Source organism: Platichthys flesus, chromosome 3 (assembly GCF_949316205.1).
Source record: "Platichthys flesus chromosome 3, fPlaFle2.1, whole genome shotgun sequence".
Taxonomy (NCBI): Eukaryota; Metazoa; Chordata; class Actinopteri; order Pleuronectiformes; family Pleuronectidae; genus Platichthys; species Platichthys flesus.
The window spans coordinates 8192385-8211437 of record NC_084947.1 but is presented as its reverse complement, the minus strand read 5'-3'; the positions used below and the strand labels follow the sequence as shown (position 1 = coordinate 8211437).

General features: G+C 42.1%; 2 protein-coding genes across 9 annotated transcripts; one reads left to right on the top strand and one right to left on the bottom strand.

The window, feature by feature from the left end:
- Window positions 1–101: 101 nt before the first annotated feature.
- cdc14b (cell division cycle 14B) lies at window positions 102–13265 on the top strand. 8 transcript variants are annotated; one of them, XM_062381698.1, is made up of 16 exons: window positions 108–435; window positions 1535–1625; window positions 2661–2736; window positions 3373–3465; window positions 3564–3640; window positions 3935–4001; window positions 4093–4243; window positions 4333–4563; window positions 4660–4798; window positions 5302–5467; window positions 5570–5667; window positions 9837–9884; window positions 9969–10088; window positions 10966–11134; window positions 12096–12161; window positions 12582–13265. In XM_062381698.1, exons 1-15 carry the CDS (start codon window positions 327–329, stop codon window positions 12117–12119), a joined length of 1659 nt encoding a protein of 552 aa, XP_062237682.1. In that variant the 5' UTR covers window positions 108–326; the 3' UTR covers window positions 12120–12161; window positions 12582–13265. The 8 variants fall into 8 exon arrangements, 6 of the variants coding, with proteins under 6 accessions (XP_062237688.1, XP_062237686.1, XP_062237687.1 ...); XM_062381700.1 differs by lacking the exon at window positions 108–435 and adding an exon at window positions 1113–1366; XM_062381702.1 differs by lacking the exon at window positions 10966–11134 and having other exon boundaries at window positions 104–435.
- Window positions 13266–13402: 137 nt separating this feature from the next.
- On the bottom strand, window positions 13403–16459 carry LOC133941204 (intracellular hyaluronan-binding protein 4-like). The gene is made up of 8 exons (XM_062381705.1): window positions 16084–16459; window positions 15194–15353; window positions 14907–15047; window positions 14754–14825; window positions 14584–14661; window positions 14214–14388; window positions 13833–14024; window positions 13403–13625 (listed from the first exon to the last, which is right to left on the bottom strand). Exons 1-8 carry the CDS (start codon window positions 16334–16336, stop codon window positions 13560–13562), a joined length of 1137 nt encoding a protein of 378 aa, XP_062237689.1. The 5' UTR covers window positions 16337–16459; the 3' UTR covers window positions 13403–13559.
- Between the last annotated feature and the right edge of the window lie 2594 nt (window positions 16460–19053).

Genomic DNA, 19053 nt, shown 5'->3' with positions numbered 1-19053 from the left:
ACAGCGAAGGGTGGGCACTGGACATCTATTCCTCATACGTCACATGCAGGGGCTGCAGAAAGCAGAAACCTGCCCCGGCTCGCAGACGTCACCACCGAAAGGTTGGAGCAGGCTGCTGTGTCTGTGGTTGACACCACCGCCTCTGATCTGTGGTTGACACCACAGACACACAAACAAAGATCGTCAGCTGCACGGGCAGGACCATGCCACGATAACCCAGCGACAAGAAACTGGGACAATACCAGTGTCCGCATTGCGAGGGGAGGAGGAGGGACTGGGCTGCGGCTGCACCACAATGTGAAGGGAGGCTCTGAGGAGGAGAAAACATGAAGCGCAAGAGCGAGAGGAGACGAGGCGAGTCGAGGAAGAAGCGCTGCGCCGCTCACCGCGGCTCAGAGGCGGGGCCGAACTCCGACTTGTACATGGAGATTACAGGTAAACGGCCGTCCACGAACTTGTCAGATGTGCACGGGTGCACGTAGCGGCCGGTGCACGCGCAATATTGCGTTGTAAACAAGCGAGGGTGCTTGAAAGTCTGATTTCTTGCAGGCTTTGTCATAATATGGCGACATCTTGTGTCCCCATCCAACGTGTGTGTGTGTATGTGTGTGTGTGTTTGTGTGTGCGTGTGTGTTTGTGTGTGCGTCGATTTAGCTTTTTAAATCTGTGCTCTGCAATAGTTTCATTTTAGAGGAGGGGATTACACCAGACATGATGTTTTATAATCGTGCTCGAGTTATGCATGTGCAAATAAGTCGATCGGTGCATTCATTACATAAACACAATTGTTATTGTCGGTATTATTGTCGTTTAAAGTTAATTATGTCCCCTCCTGCGGGGTCTTCCTGCTTCTTCTGGAGGCAGCTCAGGTCTGAGGGAGGGGCCAGGGTGGTAATCACGCCTCTGATTGGCCGAGGGATCGTCTTAGCAACCGTTTGGGCAACGTTCCCGCGGCCTATCGCGTGTCTCGCGTGCAGAACTTTAAACAAGAACGGGGCGCGACCGACAGTACGCTCCTCCAATCGCGCCGCGCTCCACATCTCCCGCAGCCAATAGCGTCCCGCGGACCAGCCGACGGGGCGGAGTCGAGCGGAGGTCATTTTTTAGCAGTGTGCGCACTTCTTCTCCTCCTTCCTCTAACTTTCCCCTCTTTCACGGCGACGCCTCCCGAACCACGGCCGTTCTTACGTTCAACTTTTCAAATAACTTCCCTAGATCTTCCCGCACGTTACCCGCGTGAGTTTTCCGTACTATGCTCAAGTCTCGGTGAGTAAAACCAGCGTTTCTCTTCCGAACGTCATGTTTAAATCTGCGGGAAGGATGACCGCGGACGAGGTTTTGCCGAGATGCGTCGAGTTCGTCAGTGGTAAGCGGCAAATACTCAGCAGAAGTACTTGTACATACGGAGGGAGTAGTATTTGTGTGTGCGTGTGGTTGGGGGGGAGTACTAACAGAAGTGTGTGTGAATGACCAAAGGAAGTAAGTTGCTCTTTATCTGACCCCCCCCCCCCCCCCCCCCCCCTTCCTCCTCCAGATCAACTGTACTTCGCCATACTCCATCAGAAGATCAAGAGCACGGCAGAGAGACACTGCTTCTGCATAGACGAGGAGTTGGCGTATGAGAAGTGAGTTGCAGGGTTTGATTCCCAACTTGCGAGGTTGAGTGGTTTTCTCATGCCCCCCCACCCACCCCCACCGATGCACTGCAATGAAAGGCCATGCCAAAACAACTCCTGTTATCACTGCAGCTCTCTGAGAGAAGCTGATCTGCACCACCACTGCTGCCACTTGCACACGACTCCTTCAAACTAATTTGTCCATAACTGACTTTAACATATGGATTTTGTGTAATTGTGAGTTTTACACTATGTAAATACATGAGAGGATCCAGGGGGTGGGGCCAGGCAGGGCACTGGCTCCAGCTCAAATCTGATTGGCCCCTGAAGTGCCCCGGTTCTGTCAGCATTTTAACAAACTATGCACTTCTTTGAATGGAATAAAAGGCGATGCCAATTCCTCCTGGTATCACTGCAGCTGTTTAAAAGACACCACCACTGCTTCAACTTGCACATGACTACTTCAAACTTATGTGGTTTAAATTTTTAAATTGGGAAGGCCACTGACTATCTTGGGTTGGCCCAAAAAAACAAAAATCCATATCTGAATTTCATGTTTAGAAGTTTTTATGACATAAATGTGCACCTTGCTTTAATCAGCTGGACGTAGCATTTATTTTCAGAATGTCGGCTATTTCAGGTGCACTGTCCTTTTTACTATATATTTTTTTATCAAAATAAAAGCACATTGCTACAGTGGCAGTTTCCAAGCTTGCAGGGGGGGGGGGGGGGGGGGGGGTCAATCTGCTTCAATGGGCTGTTGTTCGGGGAGGACATGACTGACCTTTCCGAGCCCTTTTTTTTCTGCCAGTGGTAGAAAAATAGACTCCTTGTCTTCACAGCCTTTGTGCTGTGTTCTCATTGAGCCACTTCTGCATCGAAATGCTTCCAAATATAGTCTTTAATCTGTAAGTGTTTTTTTATTGTGTCAGTCTGATGTAGTTGATTCTGTCTAATGAAACTTCTCTAGAGATTGTCGCTGGTTGCATAAATAGCTTCCCCTGACACACTCCTTCTTTTCTCCTTTGTCACTCTCTCCCTCAGCTTCTATGCGGACTTTGGTCCCCTTAACCTGGCCATGTTTTATCGCTTCTGCTGCAAGCTGACAAAGAAGCTCAAGGTAAAGTAAATCGCTGCTCCTAATTGCACTTCCTGGAATGGGACGCATAATCAAGGTCGATCTAAAGCTGTTCAAACAAACAGAATTATGCAGGGTTATAGTCGTTTTACGTGCCAATTAGCAGGACATGTCAACTTTTCACAGTTCAGTTCATGCCCCGAATAATCCTTGTGGTCCGTTATGCTATTGTTCCTCTGTGTTGTGGCAGTTTGTGTGGATTTGGCACAAGATGTGGTCCTGGAGGCTGTTGGGCACAGATTTAAGCAGCTGAGGTTTGGATTCTGAGTATTCAGCCTCTCTGCAGCACTAAAACTTAATTGTCTCCCGTGGGGATCGCCCAGCTAGCTTTTTCTTTGCTTATAAATACAGTTGACTGACATTCTCCGCACCATGTAGTGCTGTAAATGGGAAAAAATGTCTATTCATAAGTCACATTTTCATTCAGTGGTTTGGATTGTCTTCCCACTGCAGCTGTTCAGCCCCAAAATACAATATTTTATGTTACATAGCAGAGGTTGGAAAATACAGGTCGACACGTTCATGTAATATCTACTTATAAGTTTGTTTACTCTTTTGTCACATAAATAAATAATCACATGTTTGCTCATGTTGCTTGTAATTAATGTCGTTTCACAGTCTGTTACGCTGTCAAGGAAGAAGATCATATTTTATACATGTGGAGACCAGAAAAAACAGGCCAATGCTGCTTATCTAATAGGCTCATATGCTGTAAGTAATGTCCGTACCCAGGTTTCATATCTGTGAAATTACATTATGTCAACATTTAATACAAGCCGCACTTGCTGATTAGAATTTTGTGTTTGAAGGTAATGCATCTAAACATGATGCCAGAGGACGCCTACAGTCTGCTGGTTGCGAGGAATTCAACGTACCTCCCATTCAGGTAACAACTGATTCGAGGCATCTAGGAATAAGCCACAACTGCGACTAAGGTCTTTGTTTACATTGTCACACTTTTAGTTTTGTAAAGGCTGTTTCAAAGACGAGCAAGGGTTGTGTCAAATATGCAAAATAGCCAAATATTTTTAAATTGCAAAAAGAAAAATATGAAAAGCAATAGAGCAAGACTCGTGATGGAGATGGAAAGCAGTTGAGAGACAGCGGCCTGCATTCATATTCAAAGGGGAAAATAGATTATTCCCGCTGAGTAAGACTGTCTGTGTAATTTGTTTCACAGAGACGCTTCATTTGGAAGCTGCATGTACAACCTGAACATCCTGGATTGCCTCCGTGCCGTTCAGAAGGTACGTCAGCGTTAGATTTACTCTATTTATTATTTCTTTCTTGCTGTGTCATGCACATAATGAAATTAACTCCCTCCTAACCGCCTGTCAGGCTCTTCAGTACGGCTGGCTGGACTTCTCCAACTTCGATGTGGAGGAATATGAGCACTATGAGAGGGCGGAAAATGGAGACTTGAACTGGATCATTCCAGGGAAGTTCCTTGCATTCAGCGGACCTCATCCAAAAAGCAAAATAGAAAATGGTAATCAAAAAAAGTCCAGCACAGATTTGTTTCTGGCTTTGTTTTAACGCCTCTTAAACTCACTAGAATGTTTTCCTTTCTTACCTCAGGGTATCCTCTGCATGCTCCCGAGGCCTACATGCCTTACTTCAGAAAACACAACATCACCGCCATCATCCGTCTCAACAAGAAGATGTACGATAGCAGGCGTTTTACGGATTCAGGCTTTGAACACCACGACCTGTTCTTCGTGGACGGGAGTACACCGACCGACAGCATCGTCCGGAAGTTCCTCAACATCTGTGAGAACGCAGAAGGAGCGATAGCGGTCCACTGCAAAGGTAAACATTTCAGACCTGCATTCACACTTCTTGTACTACACTTATGAATCTGAATTAATTATGTTATAATGCCTTATCCATTATTTTTACTGACAGCGGGTCTGGGGAGGACTGGTACCCTGATTGGCTGCTATATGATGAAACATTACGGCCTGACTGCAGCAGAGGCCATTGCCTGGATACGGATCTGCCGGCCAGGGTCCGTTATCGGGCCTCAGCAGAACTTTGTGGAAGAGTAGGTGTCCACTTAAGCAGGATTTAGAAAATGTCACAGATTTTAGAATAGGGGAAGGAAGTGCAGTGGTTGACCCTGTCTCCTCAAAGCGAGAAGGTTCCTGGTTTGAACCTCGGTTGGCTCATGCTCTTTCTGTGTGATATTTGCATGTTCTCCCTGTGTCTGTATGGGGTCTCTGTGGGTTGTCCGTCTTCCATGTTATCTGTCTTTGAATCACAGCCCTGCCATACACTATCAACTTATCCAGGGTCTTACAACCTTAGTAAACATTCAGAATATAACTTCCTCTATCAGAACAGTGGGTGTGGTTCGATGATGGGGATGGCAGAATAAACATTAGCACACCTGTTGCCACAAATAATTAAAATGTTGTTAAACTGGTTGGGGCAAGGTGCCATTGTAAAACAGGGTGTGAATGTAAGTGTAGATTTGAAAAAATTAAAAGCGGTGGTGTTACAGTACTGCAGGTTAATTTTGTGGTTTCTTGCACTGTTGTGCCTCAGGAAGCAGAACAACTTATGGGCAGAGGGAGACGTTTTCCGAGAGAAGATGCTCAATGAACGAGAGAACGGCAAGGTGGCTGTCACAAGGATCCTTTCCGGAGTGGACGACATAACCATCAACGGCAGCAACAAAAACAGGGCAACCAAGAAAGAAGAAATGGATCTGGTGAGTTCTAGAATGATGCTCCAGGAATATTTTCATAAATGAAAAAAAAACATATGAACCACAAGGGCACTCGTTATGTCTATTTATCACTTTGTTTTACAGTATAATGATGAGGAGGAGAGGAATGGCCTCACACAGGGTGATAAACTGCGAGCACTGAAGAGCAAGAGGCAGGCCAGATCGTCATCAGGCTCACTCACGTAAGTACCCTGGCAGCCTGCGAGTGGCCTCAGTCCCTCAGATCATTACATATATACAGTGTTGTTCAAATCCTTTATGACTTATGATTTGGGAGAATTAGGATTTGATAATGACCAAGTGGTGACCGTGCTTAGTCAGGGTAGGCTGTTGTAGTTTTAGGACGGGTTTTAGTCATCTGTTAATGCTGATCCTTTCTCACACCATGGCAGTTTCATCCAAATATCAATTATCTAGGAGTTGGAGAACAAGGCAGTATCCTTGTGATATTTCAATAACTCTGTTTTTTGTGTCCTCTGGGGTACATGCCATCACATGCAGATCAAGTCTAATGTTAATTATTCAGTTTTCATCTAAAATCAGTGAGTGATGAGGATGAACGAGAAGTCGAGGAGGAATAGTTCACATATGAAGACGAGGAGTAAGTGACACAGTTGTTTGGCCGATTGGATCAGAGTTATCAGATACACAATCTTCCAAAAATGTTGTAGAGGGCTGGATTTATAAAGGCACAAAAGATGTGGAACGTAACAGATACAACCCAGGAATTAGTTTCACTCAACAACTGTTCATGAGTACATGTTCTTCTTTAGTCCAAAGGTTAAAACTATATCTCTGAGGAGAGGAGGGTAAAATCAATGTAGAGCTTGTTAGTCATGGGTTTATTATGTCACATTGGCGTTAAGGTAAATGGGCCACTCGTGTAAGCTTTACTAAATACTTTTTACATTTTCAAATTTTGATTGCCTTACTTTGACCAAAAATAGTGCAGGTGTATTACAACTGTTGTGGACTAGAGTGACTCAAGAGCCACATAACAAAGCTCCCAGACAGAGACAAAACAATTCAGGCAGGATTTTAAAATATGACATAGTAGGTCCTAAATACATTAGATTAGGTCTTGATTTTGTTAACATTCATTCAAAGCAACTTCCTTCATTAAATTGGTTATGTTTTCAAGATAATTTTTTCGGCAGAATCCATATGTACAGTGTATAATGTCAATTATAGGGTAGCGTAAATAAATCTTGGACTCTGATCTTCTTTTATATCTGTCATACTTGACATGGGTTTTAAATTGAACAGTTAACCCTTAAATTCCCTTTGTGTAAACCAGCAGACCACTGTGACATATTAAAAAACACTTCATTAAGCCTTTGTCAAGTTCATCATTTAGATTTTGTATCTCACACATTTATGTGTAACAAGCATATGAGGGTGGCTGTACAACTGTAACATGTGACAAGCCAGATCTTTAGAAACGCTGTGTTATAGCAGTAAAGACCTAATGTCCCACAGAGATAGAAACAGGAAGAAATCTAATAGATTTATGTTGGCTTCCTGTCTAAAATAGATTCCACATCATTTGTGCTAATGTAAATGAAGCCGTGGAAGGTTGTTTGTGAGCCCGGCAGAGGATGGTTGACTGGCCTCTGCCAATATATCCCAATGGCTTTGGCTTGTGTTGTCCCATGTCAGGCAGGTAGTATTCTGCTGCAGCCTCATGGGCACGGGGTGGCCGATGTGTTGCCTGCCGTTCAAAAGATAGAGAGAGAGGCAGAGAGAAAGTGGGGGAGAGGAAAAACAGAGAGAGGCTGGGAGGTTTTGTATAACGGAGGTAAGTGCACATCACTTCCTTTCTAGCTGACATCCTCTTCCTGTAGAGACGGTGGCTATGGCAGTGAATGGTATGGTTATTACATTATGGCTGATTTGAAGTTGTTCTGTTTTTTGTAATTTTTTTCCTTTCCGATGACGACGGTGTGAAGTGGATATGCATTTAGTGGATGCATTACATCGCCCGTCATTGCCTCATGGACACACTGAGCTGATCTGCTTTGATAGAGAGGCTTTTCCTCTCAGTCACACTAAAGGTCTCATGTAGAGCCGGCTGTACTTGTTAAAAATAACAGTACCAGTGATTCAGCTAATCACAGATTTACATGAGATCTGGATTAGTTGAATTCAAGGTTTCTAGTGCATGGCTTGCACTACTGACTTGACAATTCTCTAGGGCAAAAACTAGTTAAGGTCTTTGTTAGGATTTGAAGGTAGAGTATTAGTTTAATGTTTAGTAAAGTAGCTAAGTTGCTGAATCATAGGAGGCTACATCCACACTGCTATGTCAATGGTCACGTGATGTGCATTTTATGACGTGTTGGTATTACTGAAACGGATCTAAAACACTCATGAAGACGGCGATTAGTTTAGTTTTAAAACCAAAAGAAGTCGTATGGATGTAGCCTAAGTTGTAGATGTTTTTGAGAATGGTGAATAGTAATTTTGTGTCATATTTTCCTGAGGTGTTTTTATGAGAAAAATTGACTGCTTTAAATTACATTGCTGGGAAGGTTAATGAATCCTGATCCTCATCCTGCTGTACAGGATTATGAAAAAACAAACACATTTGCTTCTGAGGAGGTGATCAGATGAAAGTGGGTTCTTATCCGTCCTCACAAGGGAGATGAGGCAGAAGGGAGATTTGCTTCCTTTTCAGGCCGTACGCGTTATCAGTGTCTGGGCTGTTAGACAAACATCCAACCTGAAGCTGAACTTCACCATCTGGCTCCACTGTTTGTTTTACTCTGTAACACTGAGCTGCATGTTGTATTCCAGTGAGAAACACGACAACTTCTCTTCACCCTGTCGGCCTTTTTCGTGCATGGCAGTAGGCATGAAACCCTGTGAAATGCACGCATGGACATGCTTCTGTGTTCGATCTGTGTTTGTGTCTAACATAATTAATGTCGGACCGGGTTCATTGTCAAAGGCCTGTTGTTTCTCCACTGCTTTATGTGACTGGATCAGCAACCCACCGGAGCCTTGTTTACTGCTTCAGGATCTCTGCCAGCAACTTTTTAAATTCCAGTGATTAGAGATATTATTATAGTTATTAAAGATCTATTCATGTAAAGGAGGGCAGAACATTTAGTGAATTTGTTTTCTTTGATCAAGTCTTACTTTTGTGTCTGTAAATTTTTTTATAGATTTAAAAAAAAATGTTTTACTATAGATTGTATATGATTCTAAATCTACTCTCAGTGTCATCTATCCCACAGCCAGTAAAGTTTATTGTCAGCTGATCTGTAAAACCACCTTGCACACTGTTTTTATTGGTTCTTGTATAAAATTGAATGTCAGCCTGTAAGATTTAGAAGCTTTATTTAAATCGTTCTACTTCACAATCTCCACATTGGTCAGATTAGTATGAGGCAAACTGCAAACCCATCAGAGAAAGTGAAGAACAAAAACTTGCTGACTGGCACTGCTGGATTCAAGGCTCTGTGAATGGTATTTAATCTGATCCAGTCCCAGTGGAAAAGCAGAACATCACAGGCTTTGTGTCCTACCCGGACGTCTCTTGTCTCTCTTTTCCTTTTTTTTTTCCTCCCTTTTTCCATTTTGCTCTTGTTATCGGATTTGTCCTCCTTTCAGATGGCTGGTAGCCATGCTGCTCTCCTCCCTGTGTAGCCTTGCCCTGTGGTGGATTGTGTATGGCTTCCCTTCTTCCATCCTGCATTTCTGTATAGACGGGTTAGGATTTCAATGAGTTCCACTGCCCGTCTGCCCCCTCAAAAACCTGTCCTGCCCCCCACGTTCTGGAGCTCTAACTGAAAATGCTGTAAGTGAGCCCCTCTGTCTCTCCTCAATCCCCAACCCCCAAATCAGAAAGTTGTTTTGTAAAATCATCCTCTTTACTTTATCCTTGAGAGCACAGTACATATTGAGCCTGTTTAAAAAAATCAGAAAGAGGCTCCTGTCTTGTCCTTGATGCCATTGATTATGGCACATTATTATTTTACACCAGAGTCCCTCATTAAACATCATGCTTTGCTGTTTTTGTTGAATGCACAGTCAAAATCTAGAAGCCCTCAAACAGTTAAGCCGATGTAAATTACTGTATTTAAGAAAAGGCAAATCTGGGCCCTCTAAATTGTTTAGTGCCACCTGCTGGCATTTTCTGGTACTCACCTGGCTTTACTAATCCTACTTGGCTGCTAATGCTGTAGTAATGATCTGTGCCTAAGTCTAAATCTTTACATTTTAAAAGCCTTCGCGCTCATCTCCATACAGAATGTCCCTCCTCCCCCTCCACTTTGTCTTCTCATCTCTCTCTCTCTCCTTTTTAATTGCATTTTTACCGTGGTGTTACTTCTCTTTTTTTTAACAGACAGGAGGAGAATAAGATTCACACCCGGTCGTCATCGCAGTCCCTGAGGTAAGGTTTGCAGTCAGTGATCACACGGACGAGAGGAAAAACATGGCTGAGATTAATCCTGACACTCCTCTCTCTCGTCCGCAGCATGTCCATTTTACAGGCCAGTGTTCAGGGCTGTAAGACCAACCCCATGGCTCTGTCCGACCAATCAGACAGCAGGAAGAGAACCAGAACCTCCCTGCCAGCCAACAGTGTAGGAGGAAGGTAAGTCGCTGGATTTCACACAGAGCATTCATTTACTAGAGTGACAGCCCTGATAGAATAATGAGAACAGCACAAAAACTATACATGGACAGAGTTACCTAGCCTATAAGATATATAAATCTTTATAGCAATCCGCTGGAAGATTTGGCCAATTTGAGCCTTTCATATAGAAATATATGTAGTTGTTAATTTTAGCTGAATAATTTAATTTTGCAAGAATAAAAAATAGACAATATTTGCTTATATGTTTTAAATTTATAATTAAAAATGTGGTTTGGATGATTTAATGATTTTCTTATTTCAAGTTCTATTAGATTTGGTTGTATTTATGGTTTTACTTCAACGTTATTCATAATAGTTTGTGGTTAAACTGTAAAATATCAAACCTCAATTACATTTTTGTCATAAGAGTTTAATTAAGACATTTTAAGAATCATTGCCTATTTTTTTGATTAATATTTTGGCAGAATTTGTACTCCTTAATTTCGGCATCAGCCTCAAAAAATCCAAATTACTTTTTATCACTGCAGTTGGTAACTCATTATGAGGTGACACGTGTAGTTTGAGAATTTTTCAATATTTACATTAACAGAGTTTTAAACAGTTGTTTTATACATGTTTATATTGGGGGAAATGATTAAACCCTGTGTTAGACATGAGTTGTACTTAAACAATGCATGTTATCAATTTATTCATTATAAAGAACAATGTTGTGTAGACACAAAAAACAAATACATTACGTTTTGTTATTCCTTTTTCATATAACTATTGGAAGTAGGTGTATGTGGAGTTGACACAGTTGAAAAGCAACCCAGAGGCTATGAGCCACTTGTGGAGCGTTGTGGAGAAAATTAACAGCTTCCCCTCTCTCTGCCAGCTCCCTGTGCCACACCAGACTGGTCAGGTCCCTAGGCAACTTGCATGTAGTGGCTGGCGACAGGGACCCAATGTGTTGTGAGCCATGCGGCAGCCATAGAGACGCGGCCAGTGCCACAGCCAACACAGGCACTTTCATCAACTTAAACATGGCACAGGTCCACCTGCAGGCAAGCTCCCGCAGACCCCACTCTGAGCCATTTGGACACTTTGGCATTTGCACACAAACAGAAACACATTTTTAAACATGTTTTTTCATGAAACAGGAAAAATGAATGTTTACTATCTGGTTTTAGCAGCTTTGGGATGATCAGAGTTAAAAAAGAAAATAACTGATAATTGATGCTGTGTAAATTCAACTCGAGGCTCAGCACTCACTCTTTCTCCCCTTAATGGTTATGAAAGAGATTGTCATAATCACTTAATGTACTTAGGCTTGGATGCATCAGCAATGACTAAATGTCTAGACAAAATCAAATTGTGGTGAAGTTACGAACTCTCTTTAATCAGATGTTTTATCTAGTTAGGATAAACAAACTTAATTTGTTTTTAATGAAGTTCCTAGAAAGATAAAAATCTGATTTAACTTGTCTCAATAACTTAAACATATTTAATTTCATTGGATTTTATTGTTTTAGTAAGTTTGTCAGAAAATCCTAAGAGAAAAAAGTGAAATAGAAATTAAATATAACAGTATTTTACTCAGATTTAACAGAAGTCAAAATTTTTCAAATTTTCGTACCATTCTCCAGCTTTATACTTTAATATTAATCAGGTTGATTGTCACTAATTTAAAATCTAAATCATCCGACAGTTTATTTCAAATACACTTTAGAGGTTTGCTTTTATTTAAAGATGATGGTGCAACCCAGCTATAGTACTCAATGTTGTACTAACTTCACCCACTTCGATAAACTCCACCTGCCTCAGTCTTGCTGTTCTTCCTTCCAGTAGCTTTCTTTGCACGTTCTTTAATGTATTTCCGAGGATGACTGGCTAGAGCTTCTCTGGACTCTGCTGCTCACTGTGTCTTCTGCCTCTGTGCCTGTTGTCACCACGTCCTTCACTGGTACTAATCTGCAGTGTTTCTCTTCCTCTTTCCTTCTCTTTTCTATTTCTTACATGCAACAGACGCACTGCCTCCCAAGGACGTAAAACTTGCAGGTCTTTGCAATCAATTCGATTTTCCAGGCTATGGTATCTATCTCCACTTCACTTTCTGCTACATTCTGTATTGTAAAAGATTTATTTAGAAATGTGTATTGTGAAGCACGGATCAAATGTGTTTGGTCCATGTGCAAAAATGGTGATTGCATGAATGGAAGTAGAAGAGCACAGTGCAACCCTCCACCAAGTTTTAACCCCTTATTTTGCAATGTTAAACTCCAGGATTCTGCCTGTGTATGTGTATCAACTCCAATGTAATTGGTCACGTCCCTCCTCACAAATTCAGTTATATTATTACTTATCATAAAAAAAAATGTTTATCCTGCTAACAAACAGAATGAAACATAACCTTGGCAGAGGTAAAAATGTGAGATTTAACTGCAATAGTAGATTGTAAATCAATGAACTCCTCACCACTCTCTAATGCTGAATTTGGTTTGTTTCCTTTAGTCACTCCATACCCAAAGCTAGAGCTCCTCTACTCCGGTGAACCTGTGGATCTGCAAAACCTGATGAACTTAACATGAAATCCTTTGTATACAGCAGAACTAGTTTGTTGATTCTTAATTTTGAGGAACAGATTGGAACAAACTTTACCCGACATGTCAGCGATTTATAGATTTGTTTTTTTAATTCCAAGTTATTTTCGCCTGTAGGCACTTTGGTTTTTAACAGCATCATGAGACTGCCTGAGTTAAATCATTGCCTGGTTATTCCTATACTTTTAAAGCATGCAGTAGCAAACATCAGATTGAAATATATCTGGAAGACCGGCATGTGAATGTGTGAATTCAAGAGATCTCCTCCAGAATACGCACTGTACAGCAGATATTCTGCTTTTTAAAGATGGATGCCTCACACAATACAGTACTGTGCACATTCGTACCATTGTTCAGTATCTGGCTCGTCTTTTAACCCCATCATGTATTCAAAGCTTTTCAATACTGTAAATGTGTGATCATTTGATATGCTCAGTTTGTATTTTGTAAATATTTTTGTACTATGTTTAGATCATGCTATGAAAAGTCAACGGTCCTAAAAGGGGCCTATATCTAACTCATGCTCATAATCCACAATAGAAGTTTGCCAACAGCACAGAATTGGACATTATAAATAAATTGTACCCACCAAGAATCTGGCTGTTCTTTTTTTGTCCAGCAGAGGACAGTGATTGTTTATGAATACTGAAGACAGCCCTCAGACTTTAAGTTCTTAACATTCCCCACTCAAGTAGTTTCAGTGTAGTGGATAAAAAAAAAACAGGTCCTAGATAAACTTGCCATATTATTTATTCTCAAGGAGTCAAACTCTTCAATAGTGCAATAGAACCCCAAAACTTAACAGCAGGGACTTGAAAACTGTTGTCAAGCAAGTGAGAAGTGCAATGAATTCTCCCCACAGGAGTTGAATGAAGACGAGTGTGTTCAGTTATCTTCCTGTTGGAAGAGCAGGGAAGTCTTCTGGGTCGTCTGGGTTAGGAGCCAGATCGTCCTCCTGACAGGAGAACAAACTCAAGATCATCACACAGTTCAAATTAGTCTGGTTTATTATCTAACAGTGTGAGACAAGTACACTGGGTGTTACTGTTAAAACTACCAGCAATCAGTCTGCTGATATATAAAATAGGAAAAGTACATATCAAACACGTTTAACATCTATAAAGACGTTTTATCCATCTCAACACATTAGTTGAGAGCATACCTTCTCCAGTATCGGTTTCGGTCTCTCTGGGCGATTGGTCATGCCACCTCGAGCTCCTCTTCCTCGCCCCCCCCGGCAGGGCCGGCCAAGACTCCCGAAGTTGATGTCCAGGAGAGAGGTGATGTCATTCACAGACCGACGGAGGAAGTTGCCTTCATCCTCTATCTCCTCCACAGGGGGGGACTTGAGGTTCTGAGGATTGGAGGAAAACACCAACATAGTCGTAAACCTGGTTGAACCTGACTTGTGGAGCTAAACTCAATATGTACAGTGGGATTCAAAATCGTTTCTGAAGGATGGTTTGGAAGCTACATCACAGGAAGGTGAGCTTTAAGTCACGGCTCGTCTTTCTTGTGAGTGGGTTCTATGAAGTGTTCTCACCTCCAGGTGCTTTGACTGGTGGATGACTTTGGCTTTGGAGGGAATCTGGTTCTCCGTCTTGCGGATATTAAACTCCACCTTGGGACGACTGATCTCCTGCATGGCCTTCCACTCGTCCAGGGTCATCTCCATGGCAACATGGACCACCATCTCTCCATCCTCCTCTTCCGTTGCTCTTTAATAATTTGGTTAAATTGCAAAATGAGGGTCAAATTCATTTTGAAAACATTGTTATTAGCAGCAAATCTATCTGAAATACAACAAATGAACCCAGCAGATGTCTTGTACTTTCCATTAACAAACGTAAAAAACAATATATTTAACAGCTGAACTGACGACGTGTCAATTTTAAAAGATGTGCATTACTCACGGATTGGGATTTTCATCCACAGTCATTTGGGCCTCCTCTGCTTTGACTGGAGCATCAGATGACACCTCCATCAGTTCACTACAAAATAAGGGACACAGCTAAACAGTTACACGTCTGTACTGTGTTTGATGGTAGGAGCTGTAATTTACATGTTTTAAAAGTTATCCGACCTTGTGGCCTCTTCAGCACAGCCCCAGTTCCAGGGTCCTCTGCCTCCTCTCTTTTCCTCAGGAGATATTCCTCTGCAATGAAGGTTAGATCAGTCATTAATACACTGTGAGGGAGCGTGAGCTTTTTACCTGGACAGCCCGAACAATGCTTACGTTCCATTGTGTCGATCATACTCTCTCTTGCCCCTCAGGTTGAAGTTGTCTGGGTTCCTTGTGTATCCTCCACCTCGTGCTCCTCTCCTGCCTCTGGGCCCTCCTCTGCCCCTGAGGTCAGAGTCTGCATAAGAGGAAGGCCTGAGGGACAACCAGATACAAAAACTCAGCTCCTACACGTCCCAACCAGCTGGTGGAACATTGCTCAAGACATCTTCACCGGTTGTGTGTCGTCTGCACCGTCTCTTACTGATATGCAAGATCTGTTCTCGTATGAAAACACTTACTTTTCGATGGAATACTCTGGCCTCTCCTCCTGGCTGGCCCTGCGCTCCCCAGCAACACCCCTCTTCATGCCCCTCTGAGCCTCCTCTCGGGTCTCCGCCACTGGTCCAGGACGAGCCTGCTGCTGCTGCGGCTGCTGCTGCTGCTGCTGCTGCTTTTGGACTGAGGACAGAGAGTCAAGTCAATGTGATATTCAACTTTGGTGTCTCATCACTTTCCCCCCCCTAATGGTTCATGAGCTATACACCAATCTAAGCAAATAAAGTCAAAGTACTTCCTTTGCTGGAACTGGAACCAATCATCAACTGGACCTGAACTTTGTAGAGTGCAAACTCCCAATGAGGCCCAATGGGCCCCTAATGAAACCACATGAAATTCTGGATTTCTAGTTGGATCTCTTTTCGATGGAGGTAGTAAAGTTCATCCATTACAACCTACAATTCCCCAACAAGTTGAATTTACTGGTGGCTTTTTCATGCTCCACTGGGAGATGCTGAAACCAGTTCATGCAGCCTGTACAGTGTTATATTTTTTTATTCTCTAAACATGTGTACAGTTTTGTTCAGATTATTTTACATCATGAATAGTTCGTTATGTGCTTGGTACCTTGCTGCTGGAAAAGGATTTCTCCAGTTTGGGATCCTTAAAGTTTAAAAGATTTAAATGCTAGACAAATATTCAGTCTGCTGCTGACTATTTTAAAGCTCTTCTGCAAAATGAAAAAAAGAGGGTCTGATAGCAAGTAAAAGAAAACTGAGAATCCCATTCCTATTGAGAATCTGCATAGAACAGCTTTGAATGTGCTGTGAACCATCACCCAGACACGTGCACACCGGCCTCTCCAGCGGGCAGAACCGTCAGGACTCGGGGTGTGGTGCGGTGTGGAGCTCACCTGGAGCTGGTTCCTGGAGCCCCGGAGCTCTGGGGACCCTCCTGTCCTTCTGAGACTCCTTCTGGCCGGGTTTCTTCTGCTTGCCCTTCCTCTCATCCTCCTGCTTCTTCTTCGTATCCTTCTCCACTGCTCTGATCATGTCGAACGGGTCCGCGTCGTCGTCCAGGAGTTCCCCGAACCTGTTCGCCACCACGCACCCGTAGGCGTCCGGCTGCATCTTAGCCAGAGTGTCTCCGGGGAGAGAGGAAGACATGAGTTCAGACTCCTGTCGCCTCCTCTTCTTCTCTCGGTGAGTGAACAAGTAGCTGTGAGAAAACTCCAGAATCCAGCGGAGCCTCGGACTGATCAGTCAACATCAAGCACGGCGGCCTCTATTTAAAATGTTTGCACGTGTGCAGGCAAGCGAAGACACGCCCCCTGCTCATCAAAAGGCTGTTAACCAATCAGGGTCCATGCAGGAGATTTGGCTCAAGTCCACCGACCAATCAAGGTGCGTCATTCTCTCTGCTGAGTCAGGAAGTGCTGCTGCAGTCCAGTTACTTTTAGTTTATTAAAACCAAAAAAAACTATTATGAAACGATAATCTTGATAAATGCATATAGTCATCAGAGGTTTAGCTCATTTGGCATTAGCTAATATCACGTGAGTTCTTATATCTTGTGGCTAGCTTGCATTGTTTAAGGTGATTTAAGCTCTTTGTACAGTGACTGAGAGAAACGCAAGTTAAGAAAATAATATGAAGTTATCGAAGTCTGCTGCTCGTCAGTAGTGATGGGACTTCACAAAGCACTCAACTACAGCCAGGCTAGCTAAACCAGTTCATAATGACGCACTATGAGGCATTTAACACACACTAAAACCGTGGTAAAACGTCCACAGAGAGTTTATGTAAGGTAAAACTTATTCACGCAATATGGTGTGAATACTTATATCGGGTGGCTAAGTGGCTAACCTTTAAGGTAATTAAAGCTTTTTGGTTCGGACTGGGTTCCAATGCTTCCACAGTGACTGCTTTATTTAGCACATTTAAAAAGGAAAAATCTAAATATAATATATGTACACCACTTGACTTAGCAATACATTTTTTTTCATTATTTAGCAAAAAAGTTTTTTTCTCTGGCTTGGATGGGTTTTCCATATTTGTCTAGGGTCGAGGTCACAGTATTGAATCAAAGTGGGAAATACATTGAAAGCACCTATACACACATATATGCAATTGAGATGGTGTTTACGTTACACATCCAACCTTTTATTTAAATGCATATATACTGCATTGTGTACACAGATGTATGTATTCTGAATGTAAAATCACATTAACATAACTCAGATCTGATTTGATCTGTGTCACTCTCACTAGCTGGATGAGTCAGGATGTATTTTTCACAATGCAACTTAGCCCCATCTAGTGGTCAGCATAGAAAATGCCAACCTACTGTGTCAACATAAAGGAAAGTTGGGGGACTGTGCTTGCATTGCTTACCAAAATATGAATATTCATGATGAAGTGTAAATATGGTAAACACATTTTTTTATTACAAAACATGAGAAGAGTATATTCAAATTGATCTGGACGATTCACATTAAACCAGAACAAGATTCAATACACTCTTTTGAAGTTTCTTTTTAAGGTTTGTGTGAGTGAGCAAGAGAGAGAGAGAGAGAGAGAGAGAAAGAGAGAGAGAGAGAGAGAGAGAGAGAGAGAGAGAGAGAGAGAGAGAGAGAGAGAGAGACCACAGGCAATGAGGCAGTCACATAAAAACCAGCAGAAAGGCTTATGTTGCACCGCAGCGGAGAACTGGAACCGCTCACAGGACCCTATGACTACACACTTTCTTCACATGGGCTCCTTTTCCCATTGGACGAGAAAGCGCCAATAGATGACCTCATACATTCTGAAGTTCTGAATAAAAGCCTGTATAGAAAGAGAACTTTTCTTTCATTAGAAATGTTTGTAAAAGCACAATATTTACTGTTCAGATGGATCTACATGCAATACAGGAAAGATTGGGTTGAAATGTGTTTTTTCTAAAGTTCTTTTATTAATGGTGGCAGCCAGCATCAAAGGGCACTTATTAGTTCCTCTCAAGAACACTACTACACTGTTACAACTCCCTAACTATCCATGACTGAGTTTATGTTAATACTTGATCCTTTCAATCCCTGCCTTCATACTGCCTCTCTTCCTAAAAAATATGCTTTGTACTTTAAGCACTGACCCAATACGTCATCTGTTTGACAGAGAAGAGAGATAATTTACCCTAATAGAATTATATTTCTTCTAATCTAATGTGCTCATCTCTCAATCTTGTTATTAAGTTTTCCTCTGTTTACCACTGGTCTCAAAGCACAAGCCTTCCAGTATTATGTTTTTGTTGTAGTTGCTCCTTTTGCTGTTGCATGGATGAATAACATTTCAACGGTATTTTACTGTTTCACCTTTGAGAGTGTATCTGGATTCCCTCCCCCTGGAACCCACATGCATAAACAGATCACTTTAATCTTTCCTGAATGCCGTTACTTTTTAATTTCTTGAGTCTGCTCTAGTCAGAGAAGAGAAAAACTGTTGTGATAGTGAAACTGAATGTTGGTATAAATAAAAAATGGCCTTTAATCTGTTTTTTTCACAGTAAATCTGTTTCATCACACAAAGTCATGGATCTTAAAACTAAATGGTTAATTGCATTTGGATCAACAATTTATAAAAACTGTCAAATTAACTTATTTATTTAAATTAACTCAACACTAACACTTTTCTTGATCTGAATATTTCCGTGTCTTTGATCTTGACTCATAAATCAATATAACACTGAATAGAACAACCATATCAGAGGCTGTACACTAATTCAATATATGTATAATCTTTCAAACACGGTTTCTGTTTCTAGTCTGAAGTCACACAGTCCATCCATTGTTCCTCCCTGTGGTGATTACGTAACTTTGGCGCCTCTGAGCCACCGTTTCCTTTCCCTT